Source organism: Rhamphochromis longiceps, linkage group LG14 (assembly GCF_057381845.1).
Source record: "Rhamphochromis longiceps isolate RC_006_pf linkage group LG14, R_longiceps_female_GT1.1, whole genome shotgun sequence".
Lineage (NCBI taxonomy): Eukaryota > Metazoa > Chordata > Actinopteri > Cichliformes > Cichlidae > Rhamphochromis > Rhamphochromis longiceps.
This window is the reverse complement of record NC_140570.1, coordinates 24,096,967-24,110,779: the sequence shown is the minus strand read 5'-3', so window position 1 is coordinate 24,110,779 and position 13,813 is coordinate 24,096,967. Positions and strand designations below refer to the sequence as shown.

General features: G+C 42.5%; 2 protein-coding genes across 2 annotated transcripts; one reads left to right on the top strand and one right to left on the bottom strand.

Annotated features, from left to right (window-relative positions):
* The first annotated feature begins 1,154 nt into the window (after nucleotides 1-1,154).
* Nucleotides 1,155-8,217, top strand: slc1a5 (solute carrier family 1 member 5). Its single transcript, XM_085429431.1, has 8 exons — nucleotides 1,155-1,856; nucleotides 5,409-5,451; nucleotides 5,600-5,668; nucleotides 5,799-5,965; nucleotides 6,427-6,660; nucleotides 6,781-6,975; nucleotides 7,158-7,292; nucleotides 7,418-8,217. Exons 1-8 carry the CDS (start codon nucleotides 1,321-1,323, stop codon nucleotides 7,620-7,622), a joined length of 1,584 nt encoding a protein of 527 aa, XP_085285557.1. The 5' UTR covers nucleotides 1,155-1,320; the 3' UTR covers nucleotides 7,623-8,217.
* A 2,105-nt stretch (nucleotides 8,218-10,322) lies between these two features.
* On the bottom strand, nucleotides 10,323-13,670 carry fkrp (fukutin related protein). Its single transcript, XM_085429430.1, has 2 exons — nucleotides 13,279-13,670; nucleotides 10,323-13,041 (listed from the first exon to the last, which is right to left on the bottom strand). The coding sequence occupies exon 2, from the start codon at nucleotides 12,926-12,928 to the stop codon at nucleotides 11,339-11,341; it is 1,590 nt and encodes a 529-aa protein (XP_085285556.1). The 5' UTR covers nucleotides 12,929-13,041; nucleotides 13,279-13,670; the 3' UTR covers nucleotides 10,323-11,338.
* Nucleotides 13,671-13,813: the final 143 nt, after the last annotated feature.

Genomic DNA, 13,813 nt, shown 5'->3' with positions numbered 1-13,813 from the left:
GGCTTCCTCCACAGTTGTAGAGACGAACCCTGGTGGCTTCCTCCACAGCTGTAGAGACGAACCCTGTACCTCTCCTCCGCTAATGTGCCCTAGTTCAACTGCTGTTCTAATGAAAAGAGGTAATCTGGGAAGGGATTAAAGCTGACAGATATTCCAGTGGATCTGCATCATTTTTAAATGTGCCACACCCTTATTTAAGAGCCCCAATACAAAGTAAATGTAAATAGTTGTATTCACTGAAAGTTGGAGACTTAAAACTGTATCGTCACACGTGGTTGCCACTTTCAGCCCTCAATGGAAGTGTTGTGATGTCACTGCATGATGCAATATATGTTGCTTGTTTCAATCTAGTGAACACCACACATCATGCAAGCATCTCATTATATAATATGAAAGTACTGTTAATATCTACAGACTTTCTCTGTGCTGTAACTGATGTTAAATTAACCAACTTTCCCTTTTTTAAAAGGTAAAAGGTCTAAAACGTCTCCTTACAGAAACACTTGTTTTTTTCCCAATCATCCAGCCAGAGGCTCATTCATGAGGCCCTTACCATATTCTTTCTTTCTTTTATTAATGTCATGGAACATGTCCCTGTTAAAACATGCCAAAATCTACGTCAATATAAAAAAGCAAGAACATTTTCTTTGTTGATGTGTGACTTGATGAATGCAGTAGCAGGCTCCACACCCTGTACCTCTCGTCAACTCATGTGATCTAGTTGTTTAACTGATGAAAGGTAGTAATCTAGGAAGAGATTAGAGCTGGCAAATATTCCTGTAGCACTGCATCATTTTGAGTGTACCACACCTTTAATTAAGAAACCCATTATAAAGTTAATTTCGACCTTTTTTTATTTATTTGATAAAAGTTGGACACTTTTCAAAGACTTTTCAACGTCTTTTGCACGTGGTTGTAACTTTCAGTTCAGGTGGTTAGGGGAAATTTTTATGCTGTCTTGCTTTTAACAATGCGTGACGCAACGATCGCCTCTTGTTTCAGGGTAGTGAAGACATCAAGCATAAAAGGCGTTGCTGTTACATCAGCGACATTTTTTTTAATACGTTTCCGTCCAAAAACGCTGTTTTTTTTATAATGAATGTTCCAGCCTTGGTTAGACACGCCCAGATTACTAAGAGGTGGGCGTGGAATGCTTCCTGGTAGATAAGAACCCACGCGGTCCTCAAGCGACATTCACTAATCGCAGGAGGAAATTTGTATGCAGTTGCCTTAATTTTAGAAAGGTCTCCTGCCACGTTGCTGCTAGTTTTCAGACACGTTTTCCTTCGTTAAGTTTTAGGGGAAGTTTAAACGCGCGTCATGGCCTCGACGGTAGACATGATAGAGAGCAGCAAGGAATCCAACGGTGAGGCTCACCTCGACGAGCCCATGCCCAACGGGCTGGACAGCCCCAAGAAGAGCACCCCGGAGACGTTGTCTCAGCGCGTGCTGAGGATCGTCAAGGCCAACCTGCTGGTGATTCTCACCGTGGCCGGGGTTATCGTTGGTGTTTTTATTGGACTTGGTGTGCGTAACGTAACACTAACGAGAACCCAGGTGATTTACATCGGCTTCCCAGGTGAGATTCTCATCCGGTTGCTGAAGATGATCATCATTCCTCTGGTGGTCTGCAGCCTGGTGTCCGGAGCGGCCAGCATCGACCCCAAAGCCCTGGGCAAACTCGGCGGCTTGGCTATGCTCTTTTTCCTGATCACCACCTTGATTGCGTCCTCGATTGGGGTCGTGATGGCTTTCATCATATCGCCGGGGTCTGTGTCCGTCAGCAAGCCGGCCTACTTGGAAGAAGACGTGCCTGCGCATAAAGAAATTATAGACTCCTTCTTAGATTTGATAAGGTAAGCGAAACCTTAACTCTTGCTCACACACAGTCGGTCTACATACTCTCAAAAAAGTCGTTAAACCTTCACATGTAATTAGGCCTGTATGTAATGACGCGTGTAGGACGCTCCAAAGATCTAATAATAGTAGCCAAGTTACACAGAGTAACCTGTTGTACGTGTAGCAGTACTTGTAAGAACCAGATCGGGCACATGTCTTCTTAGTTGTCCACTACAGCCGGACAATGCAGTGCTGTAATGCCAACAAACGGTTGCATCAGCTGTGTCCTCGCTGAGGGTTAACTCCCCGGCACAGTCCTGTTGTCCCTTCTCGGGCGCTTTATAAAAAAATGAAAAGATTTTATTTTGTGTTAGTGTTTTGGGGTTTTTTTGTTTTTTTTCCAGGACCACTAAACCATACACTGACTTATTTGGTAATATTCCACGTCTTGTCCAGTGTGACGTTTACACGTGGAATCACAAGACGTGCGTGAAACTTGTCCCTAATCGCAACTGTGGTTCAAACACTTCCTGCTGGGGGCTCACTTGTACTGCTGCTACACGTGTTTTATCTTTAGTCTGACTCGCTTTACGCTTACGCTCACAGGTTTTCTGTTCGCAACTTTTGTCAAAGTTTACTTTGAAACACATAACACGGAACATGGCGCAATGCCGTTTAAACTTGTTGAACTTGTTAAGTAAAAATGACTTCCGTCTGTAGGTGCCCATGCGCCCCCACCCGCCCGACATTTTTATTTTTATTTTTTAAATCAATGCGTCATGTTCACAGGGCATTCATGAAGCATGTGTCACCTCTATGGTGTGGGAGAGGGGACACCCGGAAGCATCTATGACCATTGTACACAAACAACTGCGTCAGAAGGAAATGTTCCACGTCATCTAAATAACTATTACATGTTCCTATTGATGTTGGTCCACTGTGCACGCTTCCCCTGTACCTGCTGTGTTTTGGTCTAACACTAATTGGGGGGTGAGGGCTTTTCTTACATGTCAACAGCAATTCAGTGAAGCTTAGTTTTTCTATTTTTTGGAATTTTTTTTTTTATTCTAAAGACATAACTACACAGCATGATGCAACAGCATAGTCTGAAATAAAGTACAGTGTCAGTGTTTCCCACCACAGAGGTTAAAAACATGTTTAGAGTGTAAACAAGAAGACTTTGGGTTTACTGTTTGGATCTGTAATCTGAACCACGAATCACGTTAAGCTTATTTGGTTTGCCTCAAGTAGACGAGATGGAACACAGACAGTCTTAAAACACCTGTAAGAGTCTGTTTACATCCAGTCTTAATAATGCTTGCAACTATTGCATCATTATTCCTGGTTAGTTTGACTGGTCTGTTCATGGTTTGCTCAGTCTGGCGCTCGGTGAATCACGGACTTGTGCGCTATGAAAAGCAGAATATTCCACTCGCCACCCACCCCTTGCATCGTGACTTACCCTTGGCAACACATCCATAAAACAGTCCTTGTGCCCTGATGGAGATTAACATTTTTACCTGACGTTAATTGGCACGTTACATAACGTGGGGTGGGAGGCAAAGACAAGAGATGATAAATATGAAACAAGGGTAATGTTTGTCTTGTATTGGACACATGCCACCGTTCCACATGCACGCACATTATCCCAATAGAAGACCCCGTGCCTCTCATTAGCGTGAGCCTGGTCAGCCGGTGTCCTGGTTACCTTTGACAACAAAGGCAGCGTGGAACTTACTGGGTGGAACTGACTGAAGAGCTGTTCATTAAAGTGCAATAATGGCCTGGTCATTGTTTGCAGACGCACACTCATACGAAACAGAGCAGGGGAAAAAAAGACAACACACCACCCACACACCACTCCTACACATCCTTGTTGACATATCTTATCAGTTGCATTTTTTTCCCCTTTTGACCTACAAAACCTGTGGGTGATTCCGCGAAGCTAGAACATGTTTTTGTTTTTTCTTAGTAAACTTAGTTATATGAAGATCTTCTATCTTTGTCATCCTGTCCTTAGCTGTCAGGAGCTCAACAGGCCTTTGAGATGCTGGGATTCATTCCCATTCTTTAGAACCATAATCTATTTTTCAGCTTAAGTGTTTCATCCGTTTGTCCACCTTATTAAGTGCCCGAAGTTTCTGTTGTTGGGTTTGATACTAAACGTGTACCATTTTCCCAAAGCAGCTGAGGGATGGTGTAACAGGATGGTGTCAAGACGTCAGAAGATCTGAGCACAAACAATTGTCCGTTTGACATAGGAGACCCACCCGCCTAATAGGCATGTGATGGCCCATTGTTTTCATACCAACATTCCAGTTAAACAATAAAATCAAGTTTATTTACATTCAAGTCGCAAGTTCACCTCAGAGTGAACAGTTTCGAAGGAGCATGGCATCCACATGTAGACTTGAGTAGGATAAGGCGGAAAAAACGAAACATTGTGTTCTTTTTGTTTTAAATTTAATTAGCGCTGCGGTTTGTACCTGTGCCAAGAATAAGTAAACACAGCGGAGAACAAGGAAGTGGAAGTGTACGAGTGAGCCACGCTTGTACTCGGGATTGCCATCTCTGTGCAAATGTAGTGTACGTGTACCTATAGTCAGGAGTCCTGCCTCCCATTAATACTATACAAGGATGTGATGGGATGTGAATTCTAACAATGCTTGAAGTCTGGATTCTCTTTAGATTCTACACACAGATTATTATGCTGATCACTTTTGTGCTGATGAAACATTAAATATTTAAGCCTCTTTCCTCTCGTCATCTTACTACACTCAGACTATGCCAATCCATTTGAATATCCAAATGGTGTGAAAGCTTAGCAGTCGTTTAGTCCCCTTTCACGGCTGTTTGTGACGCAGCAGGTTTTCTAGTTCTGCCACGTCATGCAGTCACATGATCCTTAAGCTTGAAGCACTGCAGCGCCAGTGGAAGTGACTGAATGACCGGAAAGCGGTTGAGGAGTTAATGCCTTATTACTCTAGATCTGTTGCAGACAGCTGAGCACAGGGGTAACGGGTGCACTTTGGGTTTTTCGTGTGTTCTTGGGAAATTTAATACACAGCTGTACCTACTCTGTGGAAGCCAGTGTGTATGCATGCACTCGTTAGCAGGTGATGGATAAGGTCACAGCAACACGGGGGGGAAAAAAACCGAGATTAACAGTTAAATTCTCTGAGCTGTTTTTTACATGGCGAGCCTTGGACTCCTCTCTGTTTGAGCTGTCACTGATCATTTGAAGAGATAGCATTTGTGCTTTCAATGTCACAGGATCAGTAGCAGTATTGCTCTATAGTTAGCTGAAACTCAGTAATGAGTCAAAGCAGGTCAGCCTGTGGTTTTTAAATTAAATTTCCAAGCAGCACATGTGACATTACTCAGTGTTACTATTCTGTGCTTTTTTTTAAAAATAAGTAAAATGTATTTTGAGAACAAACCCAAACAACCAAACCTGTTTTCTGCACTTTAGTTCTCAAACCTGTCATTTCTCTGCTCTCTATCACAGCTAGTAATCCACTTCACACTGAGCACAAGGATTTGAATGTGTTGTATTTTTTTATCCACAGAAACATCTTTCCCTCCAACCTTGTGTCTGCTGCTTTTCAGTCTGTAAGTGTTGGATTTGAATTTTTTGGGTTGTTGTGGGTTTTTCTTTTTAACATAGTCATTCCACTGAATTGTGTAACAGAGCTATGACGATAAGCTGATTATGTGCTAATTAGTCTACTAAACTAGCAATTTCTTGCCTCCTGTACAGTATGCGACCTCCTATAAGCTGATGAAAAAGAATGGCACAAACGGAATCGCCAATATCACGGTGGAGAATGTGAGCAGAGTGACTGGCTGGAAAATGAACTATAAATACACTCAAACTACCTGACTGTATTCTTAAACTGAGGGCTGAATAAATGTGTTTTCTTACTCAGTGTTTTGTTTTTAACATGTGTGCTTTTCAGGTGCCTTTTGGAACAGACCAGGATGGCATGAATATTCTTGGTCTCGTAGTGTTTTCCATCGTGTTTGGGGTGGCTTTGCGGAAGCTGGGAGAGGAAGGAGAGATCCTGATCAAGTTCTTTAACGCCTTCAACGAGGCCACCATGGTGCTGGTGTCCTGGATCATGTGGTAAGGACACCTGGATGCTTTTTGGGTTGGGGAAGGAATAAAAGAACAGAAAATGTTCACGTGTGAAGAGCAAAATATTCAATTACAGCAAAGTGTTTTTTTAAAGAGGACCACGCTGCTGTTTTAAACCTGCTATTTGAATGAATAGAAGCGTCTGCATCCTGCAACTACTGTGCATGTGCAGTTGCATAACATTATGGCTTTATTAAAGGCTTGATTCGCAGTGTCGACAAGATCCCCGTCTCTCCTAACATTAGAGCACTCAACAATATCTTTGCTAGTTATTTTTATGGATGCAGTACACCAAGACAAACTATTTAAAAAGTTTTGCTACATTTCTGGCTGGAGTTGTGTATTTAATGGACAGATACGCGAGGAATATTGTTGTTGTTTTTTTATCTTTAAGTGTGCTCTGTATCAGAAACTTAAACTACATCACTGTCTCGTCTCTTCCCTTGCAGGTATGCCCCAATCGGTATCATGTTCCTTGTAGCTGGGAAGATTGTGGAAATGGAAGATGTTGCAAGCCTGTTTGCCAGTTTGGGAAAATATATAGCCTGCTGCCTCATTGGACATGCTATCCATGGAGCACTTGTGTTGCCAGGCATCTACTTCATCATTACAAGGAAGAACCCTTACACCTTCCTCTGGGGGATATTCACGGCTCTAGCCACAGCCTTTGGAACAAGCTCCAGGTAATAAACGTGACTCTCAGGTTGTTAAATACTGAATGACTTAGATTTCTGTCTTCTAAAGCAACAGTGTATCTCTACATCCTTTCTGCACGCTCACGGCCATCGTTTCTTGCTTCTTAGCTCTGCCACGCTACCTCTCATGATGAAGTGCGTGGAGGAAAAGAACGGCGTATCCAAGCACATCAGCCGCTTCATCCTGCCCATTGGAGCGACGGTCAACATGGACGGTGCGGCTCTCTTTCAGTGCGTGGCCGCAGTTTTCATTGCACAGCTGAACCACGTTTCCCTTAACTTCATCCAAGTCATTACCATCCTGTAAGTCCCAAAGCCACCAAAACACACCTTTAGTTAGACAGTGACATGTAATACTAAATCAATTGTACCACTGGCTTACTTATCAAACAGTTGCCTAATAATAGAGGTGATTTCAGTGGCTTTTATAATCATGACAATAGATTTGTGTCTAACTGCTACTGTCCATGCTTTTTGTACTTTAGTGTTACAGCTACAGCATCCAGCGTTGGAGCAGCGGGAATTCCTGCAGGCGGTGTTCTGACTTTAGCTATTATCCTGGAGGCAATAGGACTCCCCACCAGCGACATCTCTCTTATCCTGGCTGTTGACTGGCTTGTGTGAGTATACAAACTTTGGACGATGTTGACCGTGATGCCCTAGATTTACAATAATGTAGGGCACACAGCTGGCTGTAAATACCCTGACATTAAAATGGCGTGCCATCTGTTTTGTCTTCCTTCAGCGATCGTACCTGCACGGTGCTCAATGTGGAAGGTGACGCTTTCGGCGCGGGGATCTTGCAGTTCTTTGTGGACAGAGATGCCAAACGAAACGGAGCAGAGCTGAGCGAGGTCCGGCTGGAGGCCGCCCCCGAGAGCTCGCCGCTCATTAGTAAACGAAGCGATGCTCAGAAATCAGGGTCTGGTGAAAAAGAGTCAAGTATGTAATGTGACTGATGACATTTTCAAGGACTCCTGGCTCAGTTCTGATACTTGTTTGATATTGTGGGGGGAGAAAAAGAAAACTGAGCATCAAGCCCCTCATTTCCGTTGTCTGCTCTGAAGAAAAGAGTATAGAGAGAGACTAGACAATGTCTCTGACTTCAACACTTTTCTGGAGGGGTAGCTGAAAACACACATGGGGCGCATTTAGCGACCTTTTCAAGATTTTTTTTTTTTAATTTTTCATTGTGGGTGAGATTGTATTGTACACTAGACTGGCTGCTTTAACTCCAGTCTGATGTTGCACTCGAGTGTGTGTGTGTGTGTGTGTGTGTGTGTGTGTGTGTGTGTGTGTGTTACTAGAGAGTAAAAAATCTGATTGGTGAGTAAGTTTGTCATGTGACCAGTGCATCCACCCACAAAAGCTGGACCAATGAACTTCAACACGTAATAGGCGGAGCTTAAGTTACATGAATGCACTGGTCTGTCACTAACGTTTTGCCCCATTTCATTTGTATTATTGAACCTGCGTCTTAGTAAATTACCGGCAAACACTCCACGGGACAACGGAGAAAGCCTCTGACTTTATAAGTAGAGGACCTCCATACTGTTCACTGCACCCACTGTGTAATTATTGGAAGTTGTCAACTTTAAACATGTTTTGGCTACTTTCATGCAGAATTCATCCAGTGATGTTTTAAACTGCAAGTACTTTGTATTTGAGTTTAAGTGCATTCTTTATACTCTGCATGGAAGTAGCAGGGTTTTTTTTGTGTGTGTGTGTGTGTGTGTGTGTGTGTGTGTGTGTGTGTGTGTGTGTGTGTGTACACACATACGCACACGCACACACACATATACACACACACTTTTTTTTTTTTATTTGTTTTGGTGGAAGCATCTGTTAGTCTTTTAGTGTGTTTACGGTTATTATGTGAAATGACCTTCTCACAGTGAGGGGATGAAAAGGCAATAAATCTGTCCTAGAGCCTCAGTTCGTCTTCTGAAACACACCAAATGAAAACACGTCCTCAGTAATCACCCAAAGTTGAATGAAGGCCTCTTTGCTCATGGACCTGCAATATGTAATAAAATGGGCGCATGTGGAGAAAAATGCTGCGATCACCAACACATCCTCAGGTTTTGACTTTGGCTACAAGACTTTCCTCTGCGTGCGCCTTAAAATACTCCAGGACCAAAAGTTAAATAGACTCTGCAACAGAATTCTAGTCACACTCTTTGGTCTGCTTTGCTCTTGTGCAGGTACAAGTGGTTTAACACACACTATGCAACAGTGACTGTTTGATGTTATATGTCATATATGAGCAACTAACTTCCTTACACTACAAGGATGTCTCTATTTTATGAGAATGAGAGGTGTACACACCTAAATAACTTTGGTAAAGGGAGAATCTCATAATCTGTCTTGGCTATCATGGGTGTAAATGTGGAGTAATAGCCGGGTGGCCTCCACCCAACCAAGAATTTCTGGTAGGCATTTGTAAATTTATTTCTTTAAGCTCCAAAGACATTTGTAGTATTTAATTTTGTAAATGCTAGTAATTCCAAACTTTATTTTTCCAGATTCAACTTTTGGCAAGTTGTTGGATTTGGATATTTTTATTTATCAGTCTCTTCTATTTGGTGTGAGCTACAGTTTTAAATATATTTTATGAGATGCTTCTTTAAAAAAAAAAAGTTTATATCAGTGGGGTAGACTTTAAGGCTCTGGAGAGAAGTTGTTAGATCATCGATACTAAAGAGATACTGTCTGGGGTTGGGGTATGGTGATGTATCCAAGAGAGCAATGCAAGTCCGGCTGGCCGGGAACTGAACCTCTTCCCTAATAAACGCTTGGCTATTGAAGTACCCAGACACTTTTTAAATGGATGAAAGTAATATAGCACAATAGTATATCTTTTGCATCCATATCAATTGTTAATTAACATCTTATATAGACATGAGTTGGGCGCAAATACTGTTAAATCCAAAACCAGATATTTTTTAAGCCTGCTTTCTTAGCCTTCTCATTACATTAGCTTTACAGAATTTCACATGACAATCATTTAACTGCAACCTTGAGGTCTTAGCATTTCTTATGTCATAAGAAAATTCTTTTTTTTTTTTTTCTGTTCCTTTTGTGGTGCAAGATTACTTCCTGAACTCTTCCATTATGTGGCTTGATCATGGTTTTGTTTGTTTAAAGTGGACTATGGTTGTAAAATAACTTATTGTCTGAATGTACTGTCAGCAACCTTTCAGCAATAAATGTTTTTTTTTATACATATAAATAAGAGGATGTGGCTTTTTGTGGACAAACCCTGTTTTTAACTCTTACTGCAGAGACTAATCAGAAGCACACAGTAATACAAATCAGAAAAGACACAAAATACTTTGTCTTTATGTTTAGAGACTGTAAAGCAATGCAGCCTCCCACTGATACATAAGCCTGGGCACATTAACCAGGCCATATATGAATACTAGAAGCAAAAAAACAATATAAACACACCTCTAGGGACACAATATGTAGAGCAACAACATGGGAGAGGCTTGATTGTAATGGTTGGGTTTGTGATGAACACGTGAGCCGTGTTCCTGTAGAGTTGTATTCCTGCCTACACTCCACCCCTTTGGTCGTCACAACAACAGCACTTGGCGTTAATTAGTTGTGTTGCGCCATCTAGTGGTAACAGCTATTTACAAAATACATGAAACTTATTCTTTTATTGTAGAAGTACATGAAATCATTTGACACCCTAGTACATTAGATACAGGAAAAACTACAGGAATCATGTGGCAACCAGGGGAACTGAGTAGAATACTGAATTTCCTTTTCATAATATTTATAAATATGTAATTATTTACTTGAATTCTAAGGCATGGTAGAGCAATCGTCCATAACAGCATGAATAACACAGGTGTGCTTCTCATTTCATTAGATGGAAGTCTGCTCAGCTGCAGTTACCAGCTGGCTCTACCACAAACTAACATTCACTCATAAACTGAGACGTGCAAAACAAGGCAACAGAGTTCAAAAATCATAAAATACCTGTTAGGCTAAAGCCACTTATTTAACACACATACGTCTGTATAATACCTTAAATCCTGCTTAAGATAAAATACATTTTAGTTTTTAAAAAATCGTTTTTTTTTTTCAATTATCTACCTTTTTTTTAAATTTTTTTTTATTACAGCAGTAGTAGTTCAATGTTTCTGTACAACACATACACACCACAGCCTTATGTCAGTACACTAGTGTATGGATTTAAACTTTTCAAGTGTGCCTTTCAAACAAAACGCTACCGCTCAGGCAAATAAATAACGTGTGTTCAACATTAGACTTTACATCCGAACCACAGGAAGAACAATCTAAGCATGCAATACACAGTCTTCTGATACACATGTGGTGAAGGTAACAGTAAATGCAGTCGTTTTGGCACCATATTAAATCTTTTTTTCACACATGACCTCCAGAAAATGTTGAGATGATTAGATGTGGATGTCACACAGACAAGAGGTACTCGACCATTTACGGTCAGATAAGAATGTCGGACATTTGTGCTCTCACGTGAATCTCAGTTTGGTAATGTCTCAAAGCATTCAGGGCTGCAGTGCACGTGTGTAAAAGGCTTTACTTTCCATTATCTTTCACAGACAATTATTTGAGGCAAGATTTTCTTTGTATGTATGTAAACCTAAATGGGTCTGTAGCCCTCCGGTATGACTCATAATTTGCTTCTGTCCAGTCTCTTTTTTGCAGGGTTGGGATACTGGGGGTTCTCAATCGCCCCCTCTCCAAATTTAAGTTCCAAAAAGGCTCTGTTGTTGTTAGGGCCATAGGCAGTGATGCCAGCAAAAGGCATGGGTACCAGTGGCTGCAGGAAGTGTTCTGGGAACTCGACATCTTGTTTATGTTCAGTCCACGTATCTTTGGTCATGACGCCATTACGTGGATAGAACGGCCACAGGTCAACGTGCAGGTGGTTAGCCTCACTGTACTGGACCCTGTAAAAGTCTCCTTCCACCGCACGCTCCCACACATAGCCATTAGCATCCACCAGAGAGCCCGAGTCCAGGTTCTTTAAATGATCGCAGTTGGGTACATCCTCCAGATAGATACCAAGGTCTACATCATAGTCCCATGGGATGATATCTTGATGGCGTACGGCGCCCAACAGAGTACCTCCCTCTAGCCAGTAGCGCACACCTGAGCGCTCCAAGATATTGACGACATACTTGGTGGTTTCCCTGAGTGCTCGCAGACAGCAGGGAGGTGTCCAGCGGTCCAGATAAAGATAGTCTGGAGTGTCATCCTGCACAGTGCCAAAGCAGCGTGGTGTCTCTTTGCTGCAGCCGTACCACTGTTCCCTCCCATCAGGCAGCAGAAGACGCTTCAGACCGAAGCTCCTCATTAGCTTCCCCGTGGCCTCCTTTAGTCGAGTGTCAGCCTTCCACTGGTTGTGAGCAGAGCTGAAGAGAGGCCGATGGTTTGCAGAGAAACAGGGGCCTTCCAGGAGTTTGACCTTCCAGCCTCTCAAAGAAGTCTGGATGAAGAGTGAAGAGAAGAGAGGCCTTCCAAGAGGGACAGAGAGGTTAAAAAGATCCTCAGTCCGAATGAGTACGACTGCATCTCCCTGTAAAGCTGTACATACACTCCCACTGCTCCCTGATGCAGCTGTTGAATAGATAGCTGTCCACTCTCTGAGGTTCACCCGCAAGTGGAGACACTGCACAGCAGATCGAGCCAATACGGGTGCAGCTACTAACCTCACAGGCCCTCCACCCTCTCCTTCCAACTCTCTAATTAACCTCTCAATAGCCCTTGGTTGCTCCAGCTCCACTCCATCAGGCACTAGCAGCACAAACTCTGTTTGCACATGAAACTCAGGCCTGTGAGCTTGTGGTGGTTGGTCTGGGCTGGGGGAGAGGATAAGAAGCCGAGCACCCTCCGGAAGCACCAGTGGAGGGTACGGTGATGTGTCAGCTACAGCCAGGAATGGAAGCTCTGGCCTCTGGTGAAGGAAGGAATTAGCCACATCCCCAACATAGTTTTCAAAATGTTCAAATTCCCGAAGTAGAACAGTTACACGTGGGCCTCGACTGTGTCCCTCCACTCCAACCACTCCAGGCTCACCTCCAGCTCCTGCAAGTAACCCTCCGAGACCAGAGGCTGGTAGGGCAGCCCTTCTTGTGCCCCTGCCAAGTTCTTTCCTCTTCTCCATCATTTGCTGCTGGGCTCGGGACACATAATAGAGAATGAGGAGGTTGAGGATGATGGCAATAGTTAACAAGCCCTGACAGAAACTGATCCGCATGGCAACTAATATTTCCTTTGCAGTTTATTTCAGGAGAATAACTTAAGTTTGAATCAAGAAATCCAGTGGCTGGTCTCGGACCCCCATCAGTGTAACAGAGAGTCGCATACAACCTGTAAATGACAGAAAAATGTTGTGCTTTGGTTCCAATACCACAGGCTTACGTATAAGTATAATGTATTGATCTGCATATGAACATCACAATTTGCACACAGGATATTTAATTTAAACAAAGTAGTCAGTGAATGACCCAAGCCATAATCACATTCTTGTGGAACTAGGACATGATTGTTCCATGACAGGTTCTAGTTGCATTAGAAATTAATGAAAATAGGATAGTAGCAACTCACCTTCATCTGAATGTATCGGTTTTATTTCATATAAGACAATCGTTTGTAGGGCCATAATATCATTCAGAAGTTAAAAGAGGCTTTACCAACGTTAAGCCAATTATGCCCGTTATGCTCGCTATATGTGGATTTCATGATGATCTTTTTGAGCTGGTAGCGTAGTAGCTACCGAGGTTGAATCGGCAGCAGCAAACACAGATATTAACTTGAGTTTAGCTCATATTTGTACGGCTGTGGAAGAAATAGTCTCCAATATTTTTTGGAAGAAACTCACACCTAATGATCAAAAGAATATATCAAAAGCGCAAGGCTTAACACAATCCCAAACAAGAAACCCAGCTGCACGACTTTAGCATTAAGCTATCACATTGTTGCCCGCAGCAACAGGACAACTTCCGGTTGAAATCCTTCAGAATAAAGCTATTGTAGGGGGTGTCCAAATCTGGACCAATCTATGAATCTATTTAATGAAAGGCACATATTTTACGCAATAACCGCTTCAGAGTTATCCCAGTTACCTGGCGTCTATACCTAA

Excerpts from the sequence above, each read along its gene's own strand:
- slc1a5 (XM_085429431.1), top strand. The coding sequence starts at position 1,321 with ATGGCCTCGACGGTAGACATGATAGAGAGCAGCAAGGAATCCAACGGT. Across the intron at positions 1,857-5,408 it reads TCCTTCTTAGATTTGATAAG|AAACATCTTTCCCTCCAACC; the intron begins GTAAGCGAAACC and ends TTTTATCCACAG. Across the intron at positions 6,661-6,780 it reads GCCTTTGGAACAAGCTCCAG|CTCTGCCACGCTACCTCTCA; the intron begins GTAATAAACGTG and ends CTTGCTTCTTAG.
- fkrp (XM_085429430.1), bottom strand. The coding sequence starts at position 12,928 with ATGCGGATCAGTTTCTGTCAGGGCTTGTTAACTATTGCCATCATCCTC.